At 50.4% G+C, this 24,460-nt stretch overlaps 1 protein-coding gene across 3 annotated transcripts in view; it reads right to left on the reverse strand.

Annotated features, from left to right (window-relative positions):
• Positions 1-1,334: 1,334 nt before the first annotated feature.
• Positions 1,335-24,460, reverse strand: part of SGSM1 (small G protein signaling modulator 1) — a 49,194-nt gene continuing 26,068 nt past the window's right edge. The window contains exons 9-26 of one of the 3 annotated variants that reach the window (XM_055797375.1): positions 24,207-24,331; positions 22,153-22,220; positions 21,557-21,720; positions 20,895-21,024; positions 19,570-19,749; positions 18,311-18,449; positions 17,859-17,923; positions 17,321-17,466; positions 16,568-16,696; positions 15,900-16,082; positions 13,418-13,489; positions 12,065-12,649; positions 11,746-11,870; positions 10,329-10,411; positions 9,856-9,965; positions 9,462-9,558; positions 8,891-9,058; positions 1,335-8,379 (exon numbers count right to left, since the gene is read on the reverse strand). In XM_055797375.1, coding sequence (XP_055653350.1) covers positions 8,291-8,379; positions 8,891-9,058; positions 9,462-9,558; positions 9,856-9,965; positions 10,329-10,411; positions 11,746-11,870; positions 12,065-12,649; positions 13,418-13,489; positions 15,900-16,082; positions 16,568-16,696; positions 17,321-17,466; positions 17,859-17,923; positions 18,311-18,449; positions 19,570-19,749; positions 20,895-21,024; positions 21,557-21,720; positions 22,153-22,220; positions 24,207-24,331 — 2,658 coding nt within the window. In that variant the 3' untranslated portion in view covers positions 1,335-8,290. The remainder of the gene's footprint in view (positions 8,380-8,890; positions 9,059-9,461; positions 9,559-9,855; positions 9,966-10,328; positions 10,412-11,745; positions 11,871-12,064; positions 12,650-13,417; positions 13,490-15,899; positions 16,083-16,567; positions 16,697-17,320; positions 17,467-17,858; positions 17,924-18,310; positions 18,450-19,569; positions 19,750-20,894; positions 21,025-21,556; positions 21,721-22,152; positions 22,221-24,206; positions 24,332-24,460) is intronic. The other 2 variants (XM_055797373.1, XM_055797372.1) reach the window with 2 other exon arrangements.

A 24,460-nucleotide genomic window follows, 5' to 3' on the forward strand; every position in this document is an offset into this window, starting at 1 on the left:
TCGTTCCCAAGAGCCACCACTGGCTCCCAGTCCTTCCCCTCACCAGCACTGCAAGGAAACAAGAGAAGCTCCTACACAGCACAAACCAAACAATTGCAGTGCTGCACAGAGCGCTCTCTTAACTTTACAAAATTGCCTTCCCTGCTACAGAAATGCTGGAGGTGGGCGGAGGGCAAGCAAAAGATTCTGCCCTAGAAGATCTCAGGCCAACACTGATTCTTGCTTTGAAAAATTCCTTGTCAGCAGCTCAGAAAGCACAAAAATAGCTTGGTGCAGATTAACTTAATTGGAATTACTGTTTCATTAATGGCACCAGTGAGCATTTACCAACGTGCATTCAGCAATGAGAGGAGCTTTACCCAGGCCAAAGTTATTACAGTTGTTGACCAGTTATTTTTCTGTGGGTTTGAATGCTCATTAAAAATTAGTAGCATTTTTTCTAGCAACAAGGAGCAGGTATTCTGAGGAGGGAAGCAGAAGTCCTGCAAAGAGCACCCAGATTATATTGGTAGGAGAAACATTATCTCAGGACCCCAGGAGCCTCACCTCTGCAAGGCAGGGCAGACGCAGCCGGGCTCAGCAGCTCCCTGCAGACACACTGCGAGCCCACAGCTGAGCTGCAGCCGCAGCTGCGACCATGCGGCAAGGTGGAACTCGGACACAGGATCTACAGGACCACCGCAGCCTGTTTACAGTGCTCAAGATTGTGAAAGCAGCAGTGCCTGGAGCAGAACAGCTTGGATATGGTGACAAGGAGCCCGACAAAGCAGATGATACCATGTTTTTCAAACTTTGTGCTTAACACTATTTTTTCCTGGAAGTGTTTTTCCAAGATGCATCCCCCCAAGGGCTGTGCTTCAGCCAGGTAAAATGGAAGAAAGCAGCATCACTGGGCAGCCTCACTGGGCGGCCTCACTGGGCGCACTGGAAGATACAAAGCCTGGTACCACCTGTCCCACACATGCTGCACACATCTGGACCCATGGGACTCAACCCCGAGTCCACAGAGGAAGGTTTCCCTTTCCCCTGCATGCCTTGATCAGACAGAAAGGAGCCGGGTTTCACCTACCGGCTCTGCCCCTGGTCTGCACAGGTTCTTCATGTCTGTCCTCAAAGCACGGATAGAAGCACCTGAGCATCCCACTGTTCCCCCAGAGATGAAAGTGTTTTTGGGTGCAGCACAGATAACCCCCAGTGCTCTCGGAAGCAGCATTTCTGAAGGTGTCAGCGCTGCCTTTTCAGGGTAGTCCACGTTTGCAGTCTTACCAGGGACTGGGCAACTGTAAAGAACAACCAAGATTTTATTGATTTGAAAATACATTAACCATAGAGAATAGAGCTTTAATTTTTCTTTCTGAACAACAATAAGGAACAGTTTACATAAAAAACAAAAGCATGGGTAAAATAATATAAAACAGATCTTATACCACAGTGTGGAATTCAAATAATCTAAGAACATTAGCAGCACTTCTACAAATATATTAAAAGCTATAGTGCTCATTAAGCTCAGATAGAGCAACTCCCAGAGACCAAAATGGCGTCCAACATATAAAAGCAGCAATTCAGTGTAGGGCAACAAAAAAGTCCAATGCCAGTACATCAGATACATTCATAACCCTGCTGTTGAGAGGTAATCCCGTGTCCCACAGAGCTTGGGATTGGAACCTGTCATCTCCACAGCGGCTGCAGCAGGGTGACAGCCCAGGGTCACGCATTCACCCTGCCAAGCTCTCCAGAAGACACCTTAGCACTAGGGAGGTGACAATCATGGGTCTAAGGTTACATCTGAGTCTGATTTGCAACAAAGGTATTCATTACAAAGGCCAGGCTGGATGGGGCTTGGAGCAACCTGGTCTAGTGGAAGGTGTCCCTGCACATCGCAGGGGGCTTGGAACTACACGACCTTTAAGGTCCCTTCCAACCCAAACCCATTATATGATTCCACAATTAATTCTGTTTGTAAAAAACATCTTTCTCCTTCCCTGGCTCCTGGGAATTACTGTCCAAGAAGAGACTGAATTTCTGAGAATTTAAGGAGATCATAGTAAAATTTCATTTTCATGACTATGTATCTCAGTATCCAGTATTAGGATTTTCAATTCTTTATCTTCCTTAGTAGTGAAGCCACACTGATTCTTAAAACTTCCATGTACTTTTTGAGATCCTGTGCATAGTTTAAATTTTAGCATTGATATGTTAAAAAAAAAAAAAAAAAAAGACAAATGGTGCTTTTTACTCCTTACAAAAAAGTTGATGAGAAGTGGTCTTCCTCCAGTCATCTCCCACTTGAGCGGCACTTAATACCCATCCCTTGCCACATGCCAAGCTCCTCGGGGTTCTCAGCAGCTCTTGTCAGGCAGAGGAAAACAGGGGCTTTCTGCAAGAGACCCGAGAGCCTCCACTGAGGCCAGCAGCAGACCTGTCTGGTGGGACAGAGGCTGGGACACAACCTGCCTGCTCCAGACACTGCTGTGTATGCCGGACTGGTCCCAGAGCCGATGGGGCCACAGACCCTTCGTGTGCCAGCAGCTCAGGAGCCATTGCACCCAGCCATGGACCAGAAGCTGTCACCTGCAGCTCCGTCTTTGGGCTCCCTGCTCAGTTTCCATTGTGCAAAATCAATTTTAAAAAGGAAGTTATTGAACAACTGAATGAGAAATTAAGGTTGAATATGCTTATCACTAATCTAAAATTAGACATATATTAAAAGACTGCTATGACTATTCCAACAATGTACATTCTCCAGGAAATTCAGGATTCAGACAAAGTTTAGAAGAAAGGCAAACACTCTAGGCTGTAGAAACGCATGGCTACGGCACCAGAACAGCCTTAACTTTGGCCCACGCTGCCACCGTAAAACATAAATGTGGTGTCGCTGGGGACCACAAAGACTTCAGGTGCCTCAATCAGCAGCATGTGTTCACCTCATGGCAGGCAACAACGATAATGACCTTGAGTGAAGATCACTGGAGTGCCTGAAATAGCTGGCAACAGTAAATGGCATTTTATCTACTTCAGGGTATCTGAAAAGTTTTATAAGAATTTCTGAAAACTGGTTCTGGTGAGAGTTACAACCCTTCCCTATTGCTAGAAAATTGTCACTTCACCTCTAAGTTGTGCTCTTTCACTTTCAATTTGCGCTCATGTGATAGTAAAATGCTGAAAACGTGCCCAGAACTGCTCAGTACTCATGAAAATTCCCAAACAGTTATGATGAAATGACATTTATTTTGGTCCTATTGATAACGGGCTCAGAGGCTACCACTAGCTCAACAGCAGTGCCACAGTAGAGAACAGCAATTTAAGATATCTTAAGAGATTTCTAAAAGCAAATTTACATGGTGAGAATCCTGACACTGGTCCCACACTTGTTTTGAGGACTGTTTGCCACAGTGGCTCCCAGTGCAGAGGATTAGCCAGCTACTCAAAGTAAATGAGGAAAGAAAGCAAAACTAGCCAGCCAGATTAAATTAAGTGAATGAATAAATAAAGAACAAATAAGAATCTCATCCCATAAACTGCTCTTGGCCACAAGGCTTGTGTCTCCAAGGTGAGATTTTGGGATGGGCTCAGCTTGCCCATGGGTGGGTTCCCAGCAGAACTGCAATTCCAAGGTACCACATCAAGCATAGTCACTTCTCTTGATCTGTTTTTCACTAAGCAGGGACGATGGTTGATACCTGCACTTCTGCTGCTGGCCCTTGTTACAATAAAAGGTAGACGTGGGTATGTCAAGCGATTTCAAAACTTAAGAGGCTGGATGAGAGCAGCAAGTTCCCGTGCAAAACAACCACCTCTCAGTCTTCATGAAGAGTGTTAATAGCAAAGCAATTCAGAGACTCAACACAGTAAAACTCCTATAAAACACACACATTTAGGAACAAAGACAACTTCTAAAGTGTTTATATGGGTGACACTAAAAGAGACGGGTACCAAGAGTTATTTGGTAGGTTGTGTTAGCAGAAAGCTCAAATACAGAAAGAGAATCCATTAGTAATTCCCTGGAGGGAACATGGGGCCGGGACACAAACGTTAACTGTATTTATGCATACCCAGATTATCTGCTAGCTGAGCAGCCCTAACAAAAGCTAAAGTGAAAGCCCCACACCGCCGCGGATGCTCAGCCCAGGGAGTCAGTCCTTTGCTCAGGCTCAGCTCCAAGTGACCTAGAGCAGAGAACGTGGGCTGGGTGCAAGCGGGATGCAAACCTTGCTGCAGCCAGGGGAGGGATGCAGCAGTCTCAAGCCAGAAGGCAGAGCAACTTGAGTCCCTGCTCCTACAGAGCAAACAACAGCAGGCTAAAGACAGTCATGGGGTGGATTTGAGCTGCACGGAGCTGCTGGGATGAGACATTCCTCCAGGGAGCCAGACGAGATTACTGTATATGGGCAAGCATTCCCCTGCAACAAGCCTCTCCCTTTGCGGCAAACAGGCGATCCTCTGGCTGCACAGATGGGAGATCTCTGATGTCTCGACACCCCGAATAATGCTTTTCTCTCAGGGCAATCTAGCCAAGGGGCAGAGCCAGGCAGGAGAGGCTGAGGCCGAAGGTGGCCTACAAACAACTGCGTAACAAAAACCTTTGCTTACATTTTAGTAGCTTTTAACCATCAAATAGATCTTGAGCCCCAGACTCCTGGTGGTGCTTCACTGTGGGTCCCCACAAGCACATAAACCTGTGGGTCAGACAACGGCTGCCACAGAGGGCTCCGCAAGGAGCACAGCTGCTACCCACTGCGAGTGCTGGGAAGATGCTCAAAACTGAGCTGGGACCCCGAGTGGACAGGGGCTGCGGAAGGGCAGAGCACAGGGGCTATCGCAGCCTGTTTCTGACCTCCAGCAGCTGCTGCCCTGCGCGCTCCCCTGCCAGCAGCACGGCGAGGGTCTGGCAGGGCGGGCAGCCAGCGAACAGCACCATCCACCAGTGCAGGGGCTGCACACCATTCGCGCCTTCTGTCTCAGATCTGCATGGGAACACAAAGCTAGACCTCCAAGTTCAGACTTGAGTTCTCCCAGGAGTATTTGGGGGCAGATGGTTTTTGCTGACTTTTGTACGAATCGGGGTAGAGCAGCGCGTGGGGAGCACTGCCTGCCACAGAGCTAGTCTGGACAGGTGCTAGTTCGGAGAGTGGATCAGCTCCACAAATACTCTGTACAGGTCATGTAACACTCCCTTCCTAACCAAACAGCATGATCAGCTGCAAAGGTGAATGACTTTAGTCCCAATTTAAATGGCATAACATATCTTTCAACTATCCAATTTCTTTGCAACCCACACCAAGCCTCAGCTCTGCAACTCTTCTTACCCATGCTGATCCCAAGGCAGGGACAAAACCCTGGCAGAGGTCCGCTCCTGCGGGCTCTAATCAGCACCATAGCCAGAACAAAGCTTTTTATAAAATATCTTCCTCCTTTTTTTGTTCTTTTCCAGTTTTAAAGTCAGAACTAAAATGAAGCCAAGCTGAGGTCATGATGGTGGTTCTGCTCTGAGCTTCCTGTCAGCCGTACCAGAACGCTTCTCACAGCACAGGGACAGTGACAGATTGGCACATCATGGAATAGGTGCTATAGAAACCACACAGTTCTTAGAAGCAAAAGATTTCTTCTCCCCCCCTCTCAAAAAATAACCCGCTTAATTCACATTTTCTGTCTATACTGTATATATATATGTTATATATATAGACACAATTTTCTGGTAAACATTTACAAGATATCGTAAAGAACATTGAAAAGATATATCTCCATCTGCATAACAACACACGCTCACGTACTTCAGTATACAAGGACACACAGGAATGTACAATCAATAAATAAATACTTCTTTTCCCCCAGAAGTTATTCAAAATACACTGCTATTGAGCGGCCCAAAGACACTCTCAATTAACACAGACAGCAAATATTGTGCAGAATTTCTTGGCTGTTTCTGTTTAAAAACCAAGGAAAGAAAAACAGAAGCTTGAAAGATAAAGTGTCAGTGACGTTGCTTGATAAGACTGTATTTCAGTTGACCTGTTGGTTCTTGTCCCTCAGAAAGGGAAGGACAGAGTGCTTCCCTCCCCCTTCGTAGAAGGTGATAGAAGCAGACTATGGCCTGTCCTAGAGAGGGAACAGGAACAACCTGGTAAGGAGGGCACGAGGTTTTCACTCTGCTTTGCGGAAAGATGAAAGATTCACATGTAAACTGGCAGATTTGAAGCTCAAATGCTGTTGTTTCCTGTGCTACTACAGACCAAGCACTCTTTAGAGATTTCATGCAGAAAATTGCTTCAAATAATTTCCTAGATTGTTGGTACACATTTGCTTGTTGGGTTTATGAGACATGAAAGGCGCCCCATTGCTCTCACCCCCTGCTGCAGTCCTCTTCCCTAAAGGGTTCTGGATGCACTACTGCTCCCTGGTTTTTCTAGCTGCAGCCTCCACATCCCTGTACTGCAGAAAGACTAGCCGATTTGCTCAGAAACTGCACATTGCTGCACCACACTCTGCAGAACTTCTCTGAAACAGCAGTTTTCTCTTCTGCAGATTTGCATCTTTTTTCTGCAAGCAACACCTGACACACGCCACAAGTAAATACAAAACACAGTCAGCACGGACAGATGTTCCACAGAAGGGAAGGGCCCCTTTTCCCTTCTGGTGAGCAGCGCTCCAACAGCAAGAGAAGAGCAGTGCCTTATCTTGCAGAGGGGAGGAGGAGAGCGCGCACACACACATCACGCATTGCATGGAGGGGGAACACAAATTTTTGCAGCAAAACTTGAGAGAAAGTACCCTTATAGAAAGCTACAACCCAGTGTCTTCCCTGCTGATGGAAGCACACCTTCATGGCAGCTTTCTGTGGCCAGGACAAAGCCCTCCCTGGCTGAACTAAATCAACAACCTACACCTCTCCTTTTCCTTTATTGTTTTTACCTGAGTTGAAAAATGAATCCAAACCCTCCATAGCGCAGCCTTAGCGTGACACAGCAGCTCAGCTCTGACGCTGGTAGTGCTGGAGAGGCACTTCATGCAGTGTGCTCCAGGAGCTGCAACGCTGGAGAACCACTACAGGAAAAGTGGCCACAGAAGTGCATCTTCCAAAAGCAAAGACCACTCAGGGACCTTGGGCTATTTTCCTCTTCACAGGCCTGTGAAAGAAGCCCACCAAGACCTAACTGGAGACTTTCAGTGGACTTAGGGGACTTTGCAGCCAGCCCCAGAAGCACACAGAAAACCTGCAGGCACCATGGGGACTGTTTGCACTGTCTAGCTTTGAGGAGCTGGTCTTTAAATTAACAGAGGAAGAGAGAGGCACCTTCAGAGGGAAAGTCAGGACAGCCACCAAAGCCGGGAGCTCTGGCTTGCCTTCCAAGGAGCTCCTCCTAACAGGGGTTGCAGAGAATGACAGGGAGACCAGACTCCTAACAGAAGCAACTAGAGTAAGGCAGGTAAGAAAACCTCAAGTCTAGAGTTCCCAGAGGAGGTTAGGACCAGATTTTCCAGTGTTCAGAGCGCACTACAGAGGCCGGAATTTGAAAGAAAAACCCCATGTTGAATTTGGAGCTTTTCCGAAAACCCATCCAGATATGAAACTCTTGTGTGCTCAGATGCTGTAGTATCAAACGATGTAAAAATCCCAGGGAGAGAACAGAGCCCTAAAAAAATACTAAAGGGGATGCTATGCATCAAGGGACAAGATCAAAAGAAAAATTTCTGTGATCAAAGTCTCTCTCTGTTACTGGCAGAACCTCATAATGACAGTAAGAAACTGAGTACTGGCAGCATCCCTGTATTGCTCAGGCTGGCTGGGCTGGCTGGCTTCCCCATGCCACAGGGTAATGGCTGTCCAAGCAAGCAGCTTCGTCCCCTTCCAACAAAGGCTGTCGAGCCCGAGTCAGCCCTGAGGAGGGCTGGCAGCTCTGCTCTCCCAAACCCCGAGCTCCGATCTGGGATGCTGGCAACTGCCTCAGCAGTCGTGGTAGTAACAACACTTGCTGCCCTTCTCCTGCAGCAAGGCAAGGAAGCGACTGCCTGGGTCCTGCTTCCAAAGCAAGTCCGTAGCAGTGAAATGCAATTGTACGGATCTTTGGTTAAGTCACTGAAGAAGGCTGCGAAGATCTGAGCCAGGGCCCTTGGGCCTAACACTGAACACAGCACTCAGAGAGCTAAGGGTACTTCCAGTTTAGACAGCAGCATGTGTCCAACTACCTTATTTCCACAGGTGTGGCACTTCAAGACAAAGGAGAAGGGGAGGAAGCATTGAAGGGGAGTTCTGGCTCTTTGTCTGGATGCCTCATCTTCCTCCCCACATCCTTCATTTGTTCTCGATCAGAGTCTGGACTTTATAGACAAGGTCCCGAGCCAGCTTCAGGATCTGCTTGGTGTTGTGCCGCTCAGCCATTTCTGGAACAGACAGAAGGAACCCACAAAGGGGCTAGACCTGAGCAGTCCCACATCTTGAGGAGTGCCCCCCGCCTCACAGCTCCCTGCTGCTCAGCCAAGCTCTGTGCAGGAGACAAAGCTGTGAACTCCTGCCCAAGTTCCCAAGCACCATCCCTCGCAGAGACATCTGACTCTGAAGAGCCATCGTTATCCAGCTCCTCTCAGCATGATTACAGCCAGCAGGAAGCACAACCTACACTCACAGCTCCCTTCAAGCACAGCAAGGTGGGCTGTTGCCAAGGCTGGCAGGCTGGCTTTCCCCAGGCATCACCAGTCCCCCCCAGAGCCTAGTCTGGGGCAATGGGGCTCTTTACCATCGCGTTCCAAGTATCAGCATCACACAACCACATACTGCTCTACTTGTTTTAAACATTTACCAGTATAGCCCAGATATGGCTGTCTGTAGTCAGACAGACATGTGCCGCCTATATCTGCACCTGCCACAAATTCAGCCCAAGAACACAAGCTTTACCGTTGAAAAACTTGATGATGTCTGTAAAATCCATGTTGTTCTCCAAGATTATGTCCCGGTACATTTCCACCAAAGCCAGGGCGATGAAGAGCACATAGTGTGCAGAGGAAACATGTGCAGCTGCCCAGATGGTTTCCCAGACGGCGAACACATCATCATACACCAGCTCTGTTAACAGAGGAAAAAGCCCAGCAGTCACTACACCAGCCATGGGTTTACAACCATCCTGACTCAGACTTCACAGCAGCAGGGGGAAGACACACTGGGTGGTTTCTTCCCACAAGAACTTGTTCCACTTGGAAGCAGTAAGTCAGTCATCTGCAGAGATAAATATTCTGGCCTGCAGCAGGTGGCACAGGTTTCAGGATGCAAACCTGGCAAAGGCTCACCAGCAGCTCTGGAACAACAGGTCCTGTATCTAGACAAAAAGAGTCAGCCACAAATCTACCAGGGAAAAGCAAAACAGGGACACATGGTAAAAAGTTAACTTCAAACAGCTGAAGTTGCAGAGTGTATTGAGAAGCATGGCAGACCTTGCCTTCCCTCCCCATTTGCTGGTCTCAGCACACACCTCTCTTGAAGTCCAGCAGAAACCATCGGTAGCAGAAGTAGAAATGAGTGTAATCACCATTCTGGTGCATCAGCTCAAAGAGCTCAGAGTCCAGAATCTGTCAAGAAAAGCAAAAGGAAACTCAGAAGTACACACCAGAGGCACCAGACTTCCCTCTGCCTGCTTTCCTCCATTCCCACCGTTCTCCTTCCACATACCACACCACCTTCCACTCAGCTTCTCCCTCCTTTGCAATTCTAGCACACATTACTCCAGGCTGTCTTTACAGTCCCCTGCTCTCCCTCCTGCTTCCCACCACTGAAAGCTCCTCTCAGCCCCTCTGAGACCCCACCCCTAGAACAGCTTTCCCCCTCTGGTTTGAGAGGCTGCCATCACTGTGCCAGGACCCCCCTACCTGGATCAGAGATCTCATGTTGGCAAAGTGGGTGTCCATGGCTCCTCCGTGGGGGAAGTTCTGATTCATCCTCTTCATAAGCTCAGTGAAACAGCTGAAAGCCAGAGCCTCTGCACAGAAAGGAGAGACAGTCATTGCTCGGCTGTACGGACACTGCTGCATCTGCACCCGTATCTCCATACCCTGCCATCCACCCACAGCAGGAATATTCCACCCCACTCCACACACGGTCAGGGGCATACGGTAGGGACCAGCCTTGGAAAGACAGCTCACACTGCAAAAAATACACATTGTCCCCAGGCTGGGCTCCTGGGAGTCAGACAGCATCAAGGCCCAATGGGACCCTTCCAGCAGCTGCTCCACACCTCTGAGCATGGGACCCTCCCACTGCAAAGGGCCACCAGCATCCCAGCAGATCCCCCCACATGCTCCCACAAAGGCAAGGGGAAAGCGGAGCAGAGCCACCCACTCACCATCATCCAGGATGACCAGGAGAGGGGCTAGCAGGTCACACATCCCCTGCACATAGCCAATCTCAATGTGCTGCCAGATGTAGCTGTGTGAGAGAGCGGGAAAGGTGGCCCATGAGCCCTCCCTGTGCCAGGCATGAGTGCCACAGCCTTGCTTGTCCATGCCCTGCCTCTGTTCCAGGGATGCTGGCACTTCCTACATGCTGCCACCAGTGCATGGCAGCAAGCAGGGAAAATCAGATTTCTTTATTCTGTTACACCTGTGCTCCATTCCTCTATAGCTGGCCTGTAAATGCTTAGGCTCCTGTGGTGGCTTTTAGGTAAGCCACGCATGGCACAGTCTTGGATGGCCATGGCCATGGCAGGGTGTTGATCCAGGGCTGTGCCATGGCCATTGCACGGAAATCAGTGCAGGGTGGAAAGCACAGCAAGGCAGGGTAGTTGGTCAAAGGGCAGAGACTGAAAAGAGTTTGTTAATTCATCTCTCATTTTCGCCCTTCCCCCTCAATTCATCCTCTTGGTGCACTTTGCATAGTATCGCCTGCTTTGCCTCCCTGGACCCAGCGTCCCAGGAAGCAGGCAGTCCTGCGGAGATATCTTCCCATATTTGGTAGCAAGTCAAAACGTGTTCAGAAAGGACTCAGAGCCACTGCTGGCACAAGGGAACAATCTTTTCCATCCTGCCCGCTAGTTTTCCAAAATCTGCTGTGTTGTAGGTCTTATCTCAGCAGAGATCTCCAATGCTGGCTGTCAGATAAAGTGACAGCTCTAATGAAATAGCAGCTTCTCCTCATATCTGCAATATGGGCAGTATTATTTTAGCTTTCGCTGCCCCTGAAACAGCCGCAGCTGCTGAGCTGGGGCTGATTTGAGTCAGTGAATGTCACACAGCAACCTCTTAGTACAGGGACTAAGCAAAGAGAATGAGAAATGCACCCAGGTATTGCCGTCTCCTGGGTTCGTGGGGAGGCACTAACCACTTGGTTGCTTCAGGCACTTCCTCATTAGCACTACAGCTCTGCGGGCTGATCCTCATTAAAGCATTTTCCAGACATATTCCAGAGAGCAGGTGGGCTGCACTGGGTTCAGAGCGCAAGGCAGTGTGCCTGGGCAGCCCCAGGGAGCCCTCTGCTTTGGCCAACGACCCAGACAGACAGCAGTCACGGGGCAGAGCAGCACAAGGCAGGATGGCCAGACTCCTCAGACTGCCAAGTGTGAGGCCCTTGGAGCTGTGGCCCCAGTTCGGGGATGACGAGAGGATTTGGGGGAGGAAGGCAAGGAGGCAAAACTCTGTAACCACAACAAAGTTTGAGGCTCCAGCCTCAAGGCGAATTCAGGGAAACCACCCAGCAGCGTCGGGAGCCTGCTCCCATCGCAGGGAGGGTCGGAAGGCCCCCACCCTCACCCCCACAGCTCCTACCTGCACATGATGTTGCGGAGTTTCTCCAGGTTGGCAGGGGTGAAGTACCAGTAGTTGCGGTCACACCGCTGCACATCCTTCTCAATGCGGTGCAGATTCACCGTGTACATGTCCAGCAGCTCTGGCTGCCCAAAACAAAAGCAAAGCCGATTTGTTTTCAAATAAAAAACAAAAAGAAAGTTGCAAGGGCAACAGAGCGACAGGGCAGTTTGGGTGGAAGGGAGTAGTACATTCAACTTCAGGATTGGCACAGGGCAAATGCAGGTAAATAGTGAGGCACTCGGGAAGAAACCCACCCAGTGAAGAAGTCTGCACTTACAGAGTAGGTGACGCCCATGGAGGAGACAGCAGATGTTTCACTGTTGGCCAGATCAGCTACAGTCAGAGAATCCAGCTGTGGGTACAAACTCTCCATCTCTGGCTCCTCAGAGAGGTTATCTTCACTCTCCACCAAGCTCTGCTTTTCAGCTTCACTGTCTGCCCAGCTCTCTACCACAGTCAGGGCCACAGCATCACGATCATGCAGGACCCTGGCTGCGCTCTCAACCACAGGAACAAAGTCCATGCTTCCACCGGTGGGAAATTCACCCTCCAGGCTGTCTTGGCCCTGCAGCTTCTCCTCCTGTTGGGCACCCTCCAGGTGCTGTGGGGCTGGCACGTCAGACCCACCAGCCTTTCCCTGAGAGGTGGCCAAGGATTTGTTGGTTTCCAGGGCACTGTCCTCATTGCTGAAGCTGCGCTCTGAGAACCCCGATGTGATGGAGAAGTTTTGGGAAGAGGGGTGGCCAGAATCAGGGGAACACGTGCCGTTGGGAACCGTCCCATTGGGGATCTTGCTTTGTTTGCCATCTTCCAGCTGAGCATCCGCTTCAGTCTGTTCCACTTCATCAACAGATTCAAACACCTGCAAAGCAAAGAGTTGTGTGACAGTGAGCAAATGCCCTGCATTCAGCAAAGTTAACAGCTGAACGCAGCTCTTGGGGCAAGAACGTCCGCGTTCCCCCACGGTGGGGAGGGAGAAAGATCTGTTCTACATGTGCAGGGCTCAAACAAGCTCAAACCAGTGGAAGAAAGCTCAGAGGACTTGAGGGCATTTTAACTTACTAGTGCTATGTCTGGCTGTGGCTCCACTTGTTTACTATAGCGAGAGACAGCTTCAGCTGAGCATCTAGCTCTCTGCCTCATTTTGACCAGACTCTTGGAGGAATTTCTGGGCACAGTTCTCAGCATTTAGGTTCCCCTGCCTGCATTTGGCAGGTCAGTGCTTGGTCATTTGCACAACTCTGAGCCCACAGTGCCTGCTCCAAAGGACTATGCTTTTACTCAGCATAATGTACTGGGCAGAATATCATTTAAACAGGTTGGTTAAACACATGGCTACCAACATACGGAGCATCCAAGGGCCCTCAAGTGTGAAGGCCATACAGGGGCTGGTCATTCAAGCCTGGGCAGAGCAGGCTGCTGAATATTAAACATCGCCAAGCAGTGTGCAGTTCTGACATTAGTGGCTCCAGAGGCAGGTTTTCAAGTCATTTACCTCCTCCAACTACTGCTTCTGTTTGACAGAAATCATTACAGTTATCAAATAGTGAACAGCCCGGGGCAGAGAGCCATATGCTGTTGGGTGGCCGGTGTCTGAACGAGCAAGAGGAGACAACGCACTGCTGCTCACCTGTGTGCTGGAGCTGGAGTCACTCTGCAGCCGGGCATGATTTTGTCGGCCAGAGCTGCAGCTCTGTGAAGACTGCAAGAGAGAGGGAAAAGGCCAGTGAAAAGGCAAAGAGCATGGTGTCTGGACCGGGAGGGAAGACTCATACCATGCTATCAGAGGTAGGCACATCTGCATGTAAAGAGCAAGCAGAAAATGCATCCAACAAAATTCTCATATTTGACCCATGAAAGATGTTCCCATCACATCATCTCTGTCACGGAGATCTGTCACATAGTGCAGGACCCTGCCTCAGCCTGCACTGACATTTACTGCTGGAGAAGACGACAAAAACAAAGTCCCAGGCCAATCCAGTTGTTCAAGCACTGTACATCTGGATCTGAAAGGAACTGCTTTCTTCTGGCCTTTGGAGAGGTCACGCTGTCTCCTTGGATTGCAAATTTCTACAAATCTCTGTCCTAATTTGGCAGCAATGCAGCTCACTGCATCTTCGTTTACATAAACAATGAAGTCACAAGCTATAAAACAATCCCTCCAAGCCTATTAATGTTTTAATGTTGGGTTTTTTTCCTTTTCTTAAAGGACAAATATTGATGTTTTAAGCCAGACTCAGTCAAGGCAGTGCTTCTAAAAGTCAACAGCACCCTTTTCCTGGCTTCCAGCTGAAGCACAAAAGGAGCACTGGGCTCTGCAGCAGCCAGTTCGGTGCTCTGCCTCATGGACTCCCTCTAAGCAAGCAGCCTCCCTTCAGAGCAGCCTCCTTGGGACGTGAGCCGCCCCGGCACCAGGCAGATCATAGCACAGGAGCCTGTGGCTGCTGCCGCTGCACACAAGCCAGGATGTACAGAGCATTGCAATGACATCACACACAAACAATAGCGTTTTAAGAAAACACGGCACTTTCAGAACAGCAGCAGTTGTTGTCCCCACCCTAATACTGTGGGTGTTTGCTGGGCAGGGCTCTGATGGAGCGAGGAAGGGGGACGGTTTTCCTCCATTACCATGGGAGCATTTCATAACAGGAAATTTCAGGTTGAGATGGGAAAAGGGTGAACCTCCGCATGTATTGACTCTGCCAGCTCTCCTCCCAGCACATGTTCTCAGAACAGGCAGACGTGGATACAGAAGAACCACCACAGTGGAGATACTGTGGGGATGGGAATGATTCCTAGGGCTTCAGCAACGCCGACTGCGCAGCCCACCTCCGCTCATCCCCTGCAAGAGCTGCATCGTCCAGCTCTTTCACACAGACTCGCCTTCCCTGCATCTCTCCCTCTCTGCACACACACAGCCGCACGGTTGGGGCTGAGCTCATCTCTTTCCCAAAGCACCCAAACTCTGCACAGGACGATGAAGGCAGGCTCCAGTGCCACACCTCGCAGGCCCCGTTCAGTTTGGCCTCCATTCTCCTCTGGTGTGGCAGCTCAAGGTCAGACAAGCCAGCACTGCTTGCTCTGCTGTGCCAAGCTGTTCTCCTCTCCAGGGACAAAGCCCACACGGAAACACTCCCTGGCCTCTGTTCCAAGGACTGCCTTTCCTTTAACAGGCTTTTTCCTGCACACCCTCTGGTTTGGGCTGTGGCTCTAACTCCTCGCTGCACTGCCAAAAGCCAGGCCCACGTGCCCGGGTGCTGGGGCCCAGCTCTGTCCCACGATGGCACGACGTACTGAGGCTGCCCTGAGCCCGGCAGGCTCCTTCACAGCCAGAGCTGTGAGCCACCTAGCAGCCTCCTAGAGCCACCCAGCTCCTCCTGCCCACAGGCAGTGGCCCAGGCTTCCTCTGTGCTGATCAGCTGATGGAAAAGGGAGCCAAGAGACCCACTGACCTGCTTCACAGCCCGCCAGTGCCAGAAACACGGTCTTCCTCCCCCTGCTTCAACACCAACTTCCATGGAGCTAATCCTGATGTGCATCAGGAGTGCAAAACCAGGTAACGAACATCTTTTTTCTCCAGGAATATTCACAAGGAACATTTCACAGGACTGGTGAGTGTCTGGATTTGGACACATGGCTCCCTAAACGAGTTCTGGGGTGCTGGCTGCCCCACTGCCCTCTGCCACGACCCCCTGCCCTCTCCCTGCTGCTCCTATGCCCAGCAACCCCACCCAGGGTTACAGATGTAGAGCTGTTCAGTGCTGCTGTGGATACTGCAGCTGCAAGAACCAAAGAAAATTTGTTAGATCTCCAATATGTCACGGCCTGCAGACCAAAACCTCTTGGTCAGTGCAGTACCACACAGTATGGGAACTGGGGCCACGCTGCAGGAGATGCCTGCTCCTACTGCTAAGCACTCTGGAAAGGCAGATGAAAGAAAACGGGTAAGAAAGCTCCAGCTCCACATGGATTACAGTGAGCAAGGAGGCACAGAGGCAGGCAGAGGTCAGGGAAGGGGGGTGAGCAAGAGTTGTGTCTCCATCTCTCCTTGTAGCACAGGCCAACACAGCGCCTGGGTGGGCACAGCCCTCCCCACACCCCCACACCCTCACCTCATTGCTGATCGTCGAGTCCCTGTGCATCATCCTCTGAATGTGGGAATCCAGACTGGCCCCAGAGGAGCATTTGGCCAGAGCTGCTGCATGCGACTCCTTCTCCCGCTGCCGGACGATGGCCTCGCAGCCCAGCCACTCTGCCATGGTGTGCTCGTAGCAGGTGCGGATCTGGTCATCAGCCTGTGGTGTTTAGAGACAGAGGGTCTTTGAACAGCTGTCCCTGGAAAAGCCCAGAAACCAGCATCTCCTGCATTCCCCACACAGCCCTGCACAGAGAAGTGCCGCTCCTATTAACTATGTCTAGATGGGACATAAAGTCACTCATCTCCTGCACAGTGCCAGCCAGAGCCTGACCCACAAAACCTTGCAAAAATTAGGATGGAAGAACAACCATCCATCTCCTTCCTGCCTTCCGGAGGTGTGCAAGGCACCGAACATAAGCAACCAGAAGCTGCATGGGAGGAGCACTGAGCTTAGTCCTATCAATCCCTGCTTACCTGAATCCTTCTCCCATCTCCTAGCCAAAGCTGCAGAGCAAAGGGGACACAATGCCCAGTGGGTTCACAGGGTGGACTCTGGCATACAGACACTTCAAGCTGTGAAATATCCAGGGCACATCAATGCCATACACCAGGCTGCTGAGCTGGCAGAACACCCATACCAACCTCTTTCCTTTCTGCCTCAGTCATCCCAAACTGATAATGGCCCAAAAGGAAGGGCCAGACAGCCTTCCTGATCTCATGCTGGATCCCGCCATAGTAGATCAGCCGCAGCAGCTCCTGGTCCTCATAACTCTGTGGGAAGAGCTTCGAGTCAGCGCACAGATGCAGCCAGGATCATAGCCCATAAGCTGGCAGAAGGAAGGGCAACCCCAGCCCGGCTATGCCTCCTTTTAGCGTCCAGACACTGACCTCCTGCAAACTCGCTGCCCATTCATTGCAGATGATCTCTCAGATCTCTGCTTGGCCTGAAGTAGAGCCAGAGGCCCCTGCAGGTGGACATTTGGGGAAACACGGGCTCACCACAGCCAGAAAGTGGCCTACTAAAATCACTCAGGCTCACTGCTGCGCCTCAGAGCCCTGGCAGCATGTCAGGACTGCGGCACTGGTCGCAGCTCTCCAGCTGTCCTGCCGTAACAGCATGCTGGGACCCTGCTCAAGACCACGGCACTCAAGATGCTGCCACAGGCAGGCTCTGAATAGAAGCACATTACGGAGAGCAGCCATCAATCCCTGGCTTCCACATGTCGAAGATTAGGAGCCCTGGGGTCTGTGCAGCCTGGGGCAGGCTGTCTGACTTCTCTTCTTGGGGAACTTCACAACGTGCTTTATCTTACCATGCTACAACTGCTTAAGTGACACTGCCCTGGACATCCCAAGCCCACCACAACTGGCACGTCCTGAAAGTACTGGCCCTACCGTGCTGTCCTGCAGGTATTTCTGCCATATGTCCACAGTCAGTCCTGAGCTGGCATTGCAGGGCACGTCAGGAGACACAATGTTGTGGTTAACCAGCGCAGATAAGTGGGTTCGCACCGTGGAGAGGTGTCTGCAATAGGCCAGCCCTGCATCAAGCAGAAGCAAACATTCAGCTGCAGAACTCTGAGCCACAGGGATGAAGCGCAGGAGAAAGTTCTATGAATCTGGTCCCTGAAGGAGACCCTCTAAAGCCACATCCAGCCTAAGCGGCAAAACGGGGAGTCTCCCGGGACAGGTCAGTATCTCATTGCCTTGTACCACAGCACTGCTGCTCACTGGGCTGAAGTCCAAAGATCAAGAGTTCAGATGTTTGCTCCCAATCCTGAGCACGTGTACATAGGGCCTTGCATACAACAGACTGGTCCCAGTACCCCTGGCCACTGCCCTGCTGCCTCAGCACACTCCTAGCCCAAAGCCCAGGACCTTATCCCTTGCCCATCACACATCTCAAGGCATCATGGATGTGACAAGTACTCACAGCCGTAGAAGGCCCGGGAGAGGATTTGGTACTTCATATTGTCACACAGGAGCTTCAACGGAGCTCTGCCAATAAAAACATACCCGGTGCAAGGAGAGGAAACGCTCCCATGCATTCCCCTCAGCCCCTGCTTTGATCTGACTGCTCCAGCTTTGCTTTCAGAGGTGCACTACCAGCCCTCTGCTCAGCTCGAGAGCAGCAATTCTTGCTGCCAGGACACAGCCACAGAGCAGCTCAGATGTCCCAGATAGGGGGACAAACCTCACTTCGGCCTGGACACACCCCACTAGCCCCTGCAAATGGTCCCTGGACAACCCAGCTGAGTGTGAAGCTGAAGACACCACTGGCACCCATAATTGCTCTCGTTCAGCCATCCAGCTGGGCTTTCACCTGTAAGCCTTGTTCTATTTTACCTGTATTTCTCAAAGAAAGCAGCAGCACAGCCATCGTACCTTTCATGGCTGCAGCCGTTGGATGGCCCACCATCAGAGGAGCCGCTCTGAGAGCAGGAGGAGCAGGAGGACTTGCGGGTGCTGGGTTGCCACATGGGAGGCAGGCCAGCACCCGGTGTGTCCATCAGATCCTGGGGCACTGTAGGAGGACAGAGAGAGGAGCATCAGCCACTGTCTGGCACTGCCCCTGGGGTCAGGTGAGCCACAGGAGGTCAAGAGAGAATTGAGTTTGATTAGCAAATACAGCATCCCACGCTCTTCCCAAGGAGACTTCAGAAACCAGGTAGGGCCCACACCAGGTAATCACAGCACCAGCACTGGTGAGATCCAGAGAAAGGAAAGGAAAGGAAACAAAGAGCATTGATGAGAGTGAGCGCGAGAGAACCATCTGCTAATTAACGACAGCACCTTCAGCAAGCTAATTTTAAACTGCTGAGTGTCGACCAAGGCAGAAAAAACCCATCCAACTTGAGTGAAGGGCCTGCAACAGAGTGCCACACAGATGAGAAAAAACATGACTGAAATCAACTGTTGTCCCAGGAAGAGTGGATCACTGGAAGGGAAAAGCCCCCACCTCTCAAACATTAGGATCCCATCCAAGATTCAGGGAAAGGGAGCATCCAAATCAAAGGACAGGAGAGAAAGACTTTGATGAAGAGGTTGAAAGGGACAGCAGGAACAAGTAGCTTTTCATGTTGTCACTTGCTAAATCCCTGCTTAAACTCAGAAGTGCTATTGCAACGGCCTTGGATCCTGCGCTGGTGCCACCCTGCAAACTGGCCAGGCACAGAGCCCATGCAGGAGGCACGTGCAGCCCCGAGAGCTGAGATGCCCCGTGCTGAGCAGCTTGGCTACTCTCTCTGGGCCTGGAACAGCCCCTGCCCCTCAGTCTTGGGCCTCCCTAGGAAAAGGCCATCATGACAAAGGTAAACTGGGATGCAAAAAAGATTAATAAAGAATAATCCTACTTATTCCTCCTTGGAAATTAAATTGTGGTAGAAATTCCATCTTCCAGCTGGGAGAGGGCTTTCTCATTCACCCTTGGTCTCACTGACTCTCCCTGCTTGTGATATTGAATAACTGATATTGGCAAGAAAAAAGTTGAAATATTCCTATTAAAGCCTCTTCGCTTTCCCTCATACTGAGCAGGTGCTGATGGGTCAGTTACAGTCAGCAGCAACCGGGGATGCCTGTGCAGGAATTGTTAAGTGACAACACAGGCAAGCAGTAGTACCAGACAGATACGACAGCCGCATTACACTGATGCCGAGCAGCCCCCAGAACAGCAAGGGGAGGTTGGGATGTGATGAGGAGACTCGGAAACCATTTAGGGATCACCACCATCTTGCTTGCAGCCGGAGTCCTTGCAATCTTCCCTCTCACGGCAGTGATGGAGATGACAGATGCAAGGAATGGATGAAAATTACCATTAATGGTAACTAGAGACACAGAGAGAGGACAAGGACACAAATGAAAAGGGTGAAAGGAAGAATCTGTAGAGAAGAACGAACTAATGCAGTTCCACCTTCCTCTGGGAAGGTCCACAGGAACCCCAGAGGCTTTGATGATGCCAGCTGAGGAGACTGCAGCAATTAATTTCACTGAAAATTTGGCCCCCAGCATGGAATTTTAAGGGGGAGATCAAAAGAAAGCTACAGAAAGAAGCATTTCTATCTGCTATTTTAGCCTCAATCAGATTTTTGTCTGACTCACTGAATTGTGTTAATCAGCTAAAGGCAGGGAGAACTAAGTATAATCTTTATTGATGTTATGGAGGAGTCATAGGAGATGTGATTGACCCCCTCTAGCCTCAAAAATACAGGAACAAGTTTTTAATCAAATTTAATAGCTTTTTCAAAAAAACACTCCACAAGTCTTCTATTATACTTTTGGTTTTACCCCTTCTAAAGTAATCTATGATGCTCCCAGAGGTCAAAAAATTGTTCTTGGTATCCCACAGAAGATCTTGAGGACAAATTTACAGTCGTTTCAGCCAAGCACATTGTTCAGATCATTTACAACTGGACACTAAGAAAGATTTCTGGTTTGGTGAATCCAGCGGCATCCACTCTCTTGCCCTGTGAGCTAGGGAGCGGAGACACAGGGGTCAAGCTTGGCAGTACACAGAGAAGGGTGCTGCAACATCTCCTTTGCACTGCAGAAGCAACGCGGAGGAATATAGCTGGATTTAATGCAGCACTTGTTGAGGTGGTCTAGTGATAGAAAGAGAAGAATCAGTCCTGGAGGCTTGTGATGGTGAAAAGTGACCCCCAAAGAACATGACCAAAGTGAACCTTACTACTGAAATTATGTGTAAGAATTTTTTTTCCAACCATTAAGACAGTCACAGCCTTTGTGCAGCTGCAGAAACGAAGGACACAGTAGCAAGTGAAAGGTTAAAACAAAAAAATCAAACCGTAACTCATACGTGACATTGAATAAAAGGCAGTACTGTTACCAGCAAAGCCTATTTCTCTGGAACCACTTTCTGGTATGATGTGCCATGTGCCTGCCGGTGCTGCATTCCCAGCTGCTCATACACCTCATGAAAACCCGCCTGAAACAACTCTGCCAATGCACTCACCGAATTCAGACTGTGTCCCTGGGTAGATTATTCTGAAAACGTAATCTGTGGCTTCATCATCTTCCTTGTCAGATGCAGACTCAGAGGAGCCCTGGGGACTTCGCTTCCTCAGCTTGGGAAACACTTTCCCCTAGATGAACAAAACCTGCCCTTCACAAGCCGCCCCACGCTCGGCCACACAGGCCAGCGGGCTTGCTGCCTCGCTTGCCGAACTTCTGCCCAACAAGAGCATGTGTTTTTTCAGCCTGGATGATGTTTATGTGTTCTCTGTGCTGGAGCAGCTTTTGGATTAAGCTTTCAATTACACAGCGAATACAGAACGCTGTTAGCACACAGGGTGTGTATAACCCACGCAGCATGGCCAGGTCCATGAGAACCAAACCTGTCATGCCTCATGGCCAGCGCTCCCATACCACCTCCCTCACGATTTGCCCAGAAGGGTCTGTGTAGCTGGTCAAGACCATGACCTTTAAACCAAACTGCCATATTTCAAGTCCACCTTCCTTCTTAGTTTTGGGAGAATTGTTTAAAATGCAGCAGCTACTAACATTGGGCAGAGGGTCTTCCCCATCAGCTCTGCTCTGTGACACTCCACAGGGGCACACCAGCAAGAGCCCACAGGGCTGTGGGCTCAGGAACAAGCCCAGTTTCAGGGCACCTACCTTTCCCCGCTGTGACCAGAGGGGTGGATCCAGCTGCCCATGGGGCAGGAGGCCATTCTCCAGGCAGGACAGGAACTGCAGTAAGTGCCCTCCTCTGGGGAACCGCAGCGGGGGCCTCTGAATCCCATCCTGGCTCACCAAGACAACCGTCCCACCGCTGTCTACTATTAGCAACAGTGACAGCAGAAAGAAGACAGACATGAATGAGGGAAACATGAGCATCAAAAACGCAGAGGGCAGGCAAGAAAGCTCAGGGAATTGTATTTCTGGTATGGAAAAGAAATATTTTCTCCCTCATTTGGATTCTTCTGTAAATCCATTACAAGTCTGGGGCCCTGGAGGCGGCTTGCCTGGGAGACCACAGCCTTGAAAACCGCCAAGCATTGCTCTGCAAGGAGCACTCCCCAGCCAAGCACCACAGCCAAGAGCTGGTTTAAAGGTTTTCCTAGAAGCGCTTACATAGTAGTGACCACCCAGAGCTCTGGACATCTGCCCTGGAGCTGAATCAAAACATCCCCATATGCACACTCCCCAAAGCTAAGGAAGCAAGTGTCAGGGAGGCAACACCCTCCAGCTGCCCCCCACTCTGGCCTTACCTTGCTGGTGACAGTGCAAATAGACTATCTCCTCCAGGTGAATAGTCATGGCATAATCCCAGTACACGCTGGAACAGAGAGAGAGGAAGTGTGAGCGTCAGAGATGCAAAAGGCTCTGCTTTTGTTCACATCTGCTCCAGATCCTGCCTCCAGCTATCCTGGCACCAGGGGAAGCTACAGAAAGGATGAGGTCCCAGCAGCAGTGTGACTGGCATGAAGTCAGCCTGAGTAAATGACAACATCCCTCCAGAACCAGCAACTGCCCCTGCCATCACAGCTCAATCGATGCAAGTCCAGTCCCACCTTGCCCTGGGCCCATTCCTCTGCCCTCACACTGTTCCCAGACACAGACAGCGTGCCCACAGATCCTGGCAATGGCAGGGAGGGATGTGGAGCCCTGCAGAGCTGAGCACTCTCCTCTGGGCACCCCAGAAAGGGCTCCCTGCCCCGATGTAGACCTGGGAGAACCCCGCGAACCTGGCAGGAGCAGCCCTGGAGCCCCAAGGGAATACGCAGTGCAGCCCGAGCCTGGGCTGCTGCTGGGCTGAGCTCCTGTCCCCAGCAGATGGGGAAACAAACCCTTGCAGTTTGTGGGTTCTTTTCAAAGATGAAAATAGATTTGGTCTGCGTTGCTTCTGTTCGAGAACTGCACTGCCTCAGCACAAGCACCTCGAGGTGCTGAGCAAATCTAGAAAATGCTAGAGAGCTGCTGTTCATCAGGCAGGGCAGAGGGCCAGAGAGACGACAGGAGGAAGCCAGGGAAGAGGATGTCTCCAGGAGACATGTGGCCTCACGCACGGTTTCGTTTCTGCAGAGAGCCTAACAAAAGCACTGCTCTCTGAGGGTTATCAGCATTTAATAACATCCCACTTTGTAACAAAGCAAATTTCCAGAGTCTGAGCAGCATTTTGTGCCACTTCACAAAAACAGCACTTAAAAATAAAGGCATTATAAAATGGTTCATGAAGGCAGATAAGGATGGGAAGGGGAGCGTAAGTCACTCCTTGCAGATTCATACCGACTTTGTCATCTGACTCCTCTCTTCCTTGGTCACACCTTGACACTGGGAAGCTTTAGAGCTTAGGCTGATGCCCAAGTCAAGAACTCAGAAAAGTAGCGTAGATATTAAAATAGCATTTTAGGGGGAGGGTACCAGGCATAACTGAATGGCTCAGGGGACACAAAGAACGGGGAGATGAGAAGAACACAGGTAAACAAAAGCCCCAAAACTACAATTGAGAATAAATAAAACTGAGGACAGCTTTTGCTGAAGATCTTTACCCTAGGTCAAAGGATCAGTGTCCTAAACGCCCCAGCTTTCCTGGAGCATTTGCTGGCGTAAAGGGATTTTGTTTGCTTTGTTTCGTTTCTCCGGCAAATCAGGACCTGGCATGATTCTGTAGTTTGCTAAAAGGAATGCAGCTATCAAAAGAAATCCAGCAGTCCATAAGGCAATCCCAGGCAAAAGGGTATGGTGATACACACTGCCAAGCAAATTAAGCAGATTTCAGGCCTCCTGGACGAACAAGCTCCAGGGACTTCGTTAAATCCAAGGGACTCCTGAATACCTGTATGTAGGATCAGCAGCAGACTGGACCAAAACAGCACCACAGAATGGCAAGCACTCTGTTACCGAGGTATGATCCGGGAACTGCTCATGCTCCCCTCTCTCTGCAGGTACTCTTCCTCTGTTAATAAGCTCCTCAATTCTCCAGATTAAAGTAACGATGATAAACCTGAAAGCACTGTGTAGTATATAGAGAGGGCATTCTCCTGAGAAAACCCTGAGAGCAATAAATTGAGCCACTTTGCATCTTTCAGAACAAGCACCCCCGCAGTTCCCCTGCTGAACACTTCCCAGCAGAGATGGGCAACAGCAATGCATCTCACACTATCTCCTGCAGCCCACCTCTCCCACCACTTCAGGCCTCCTTCCCTGTCCCTTCCCCCGTTACAGACCCAAGGATGACTGTTGCTCTGCAGTAAGTGGGAAAACTCACCGATGGCCTTGGACACCAGATCCAAACTCTGAACCTGGGGAACATTTGCCTCACCTCTTCTCATAGTCCAGATCCCCCACAGAGCCGTTCATCAGCTGGTTGGGCGTCCACTTCAGTGCCATGATGTCGGCAGTCTGGTGAAGGGACAGGTATCCGGGGATTGCCTCCATGTCATCTCGCTTGATAAGAGAAACGCAGGGAGAGAGTGAGCTGGGGAGAGTAGGCAAGAAGACACCAGAAGCATGAAGTACCACCTCAGGCTACCCGAGGCTGAGCCATGCCCCCAAAGCACAGTACTGGACCATAAC

The sequence above is a fragment of the Falco peregrinus genome, chromosome 2 (genome assembly GCF_023634155.1).
Source record: "Falco peregrinus isolate bFalPer1 chromosome 2, bFalPer1.pri, whole genome shotgun sequence".
In the NCBI taxonomy this organism is placed as follows: domain Eukaryota; kingdom Metazoa; phylum Chordata; class Aves; order Falconiformes; family Falconidae; genus Falco; species Falco peregrinus.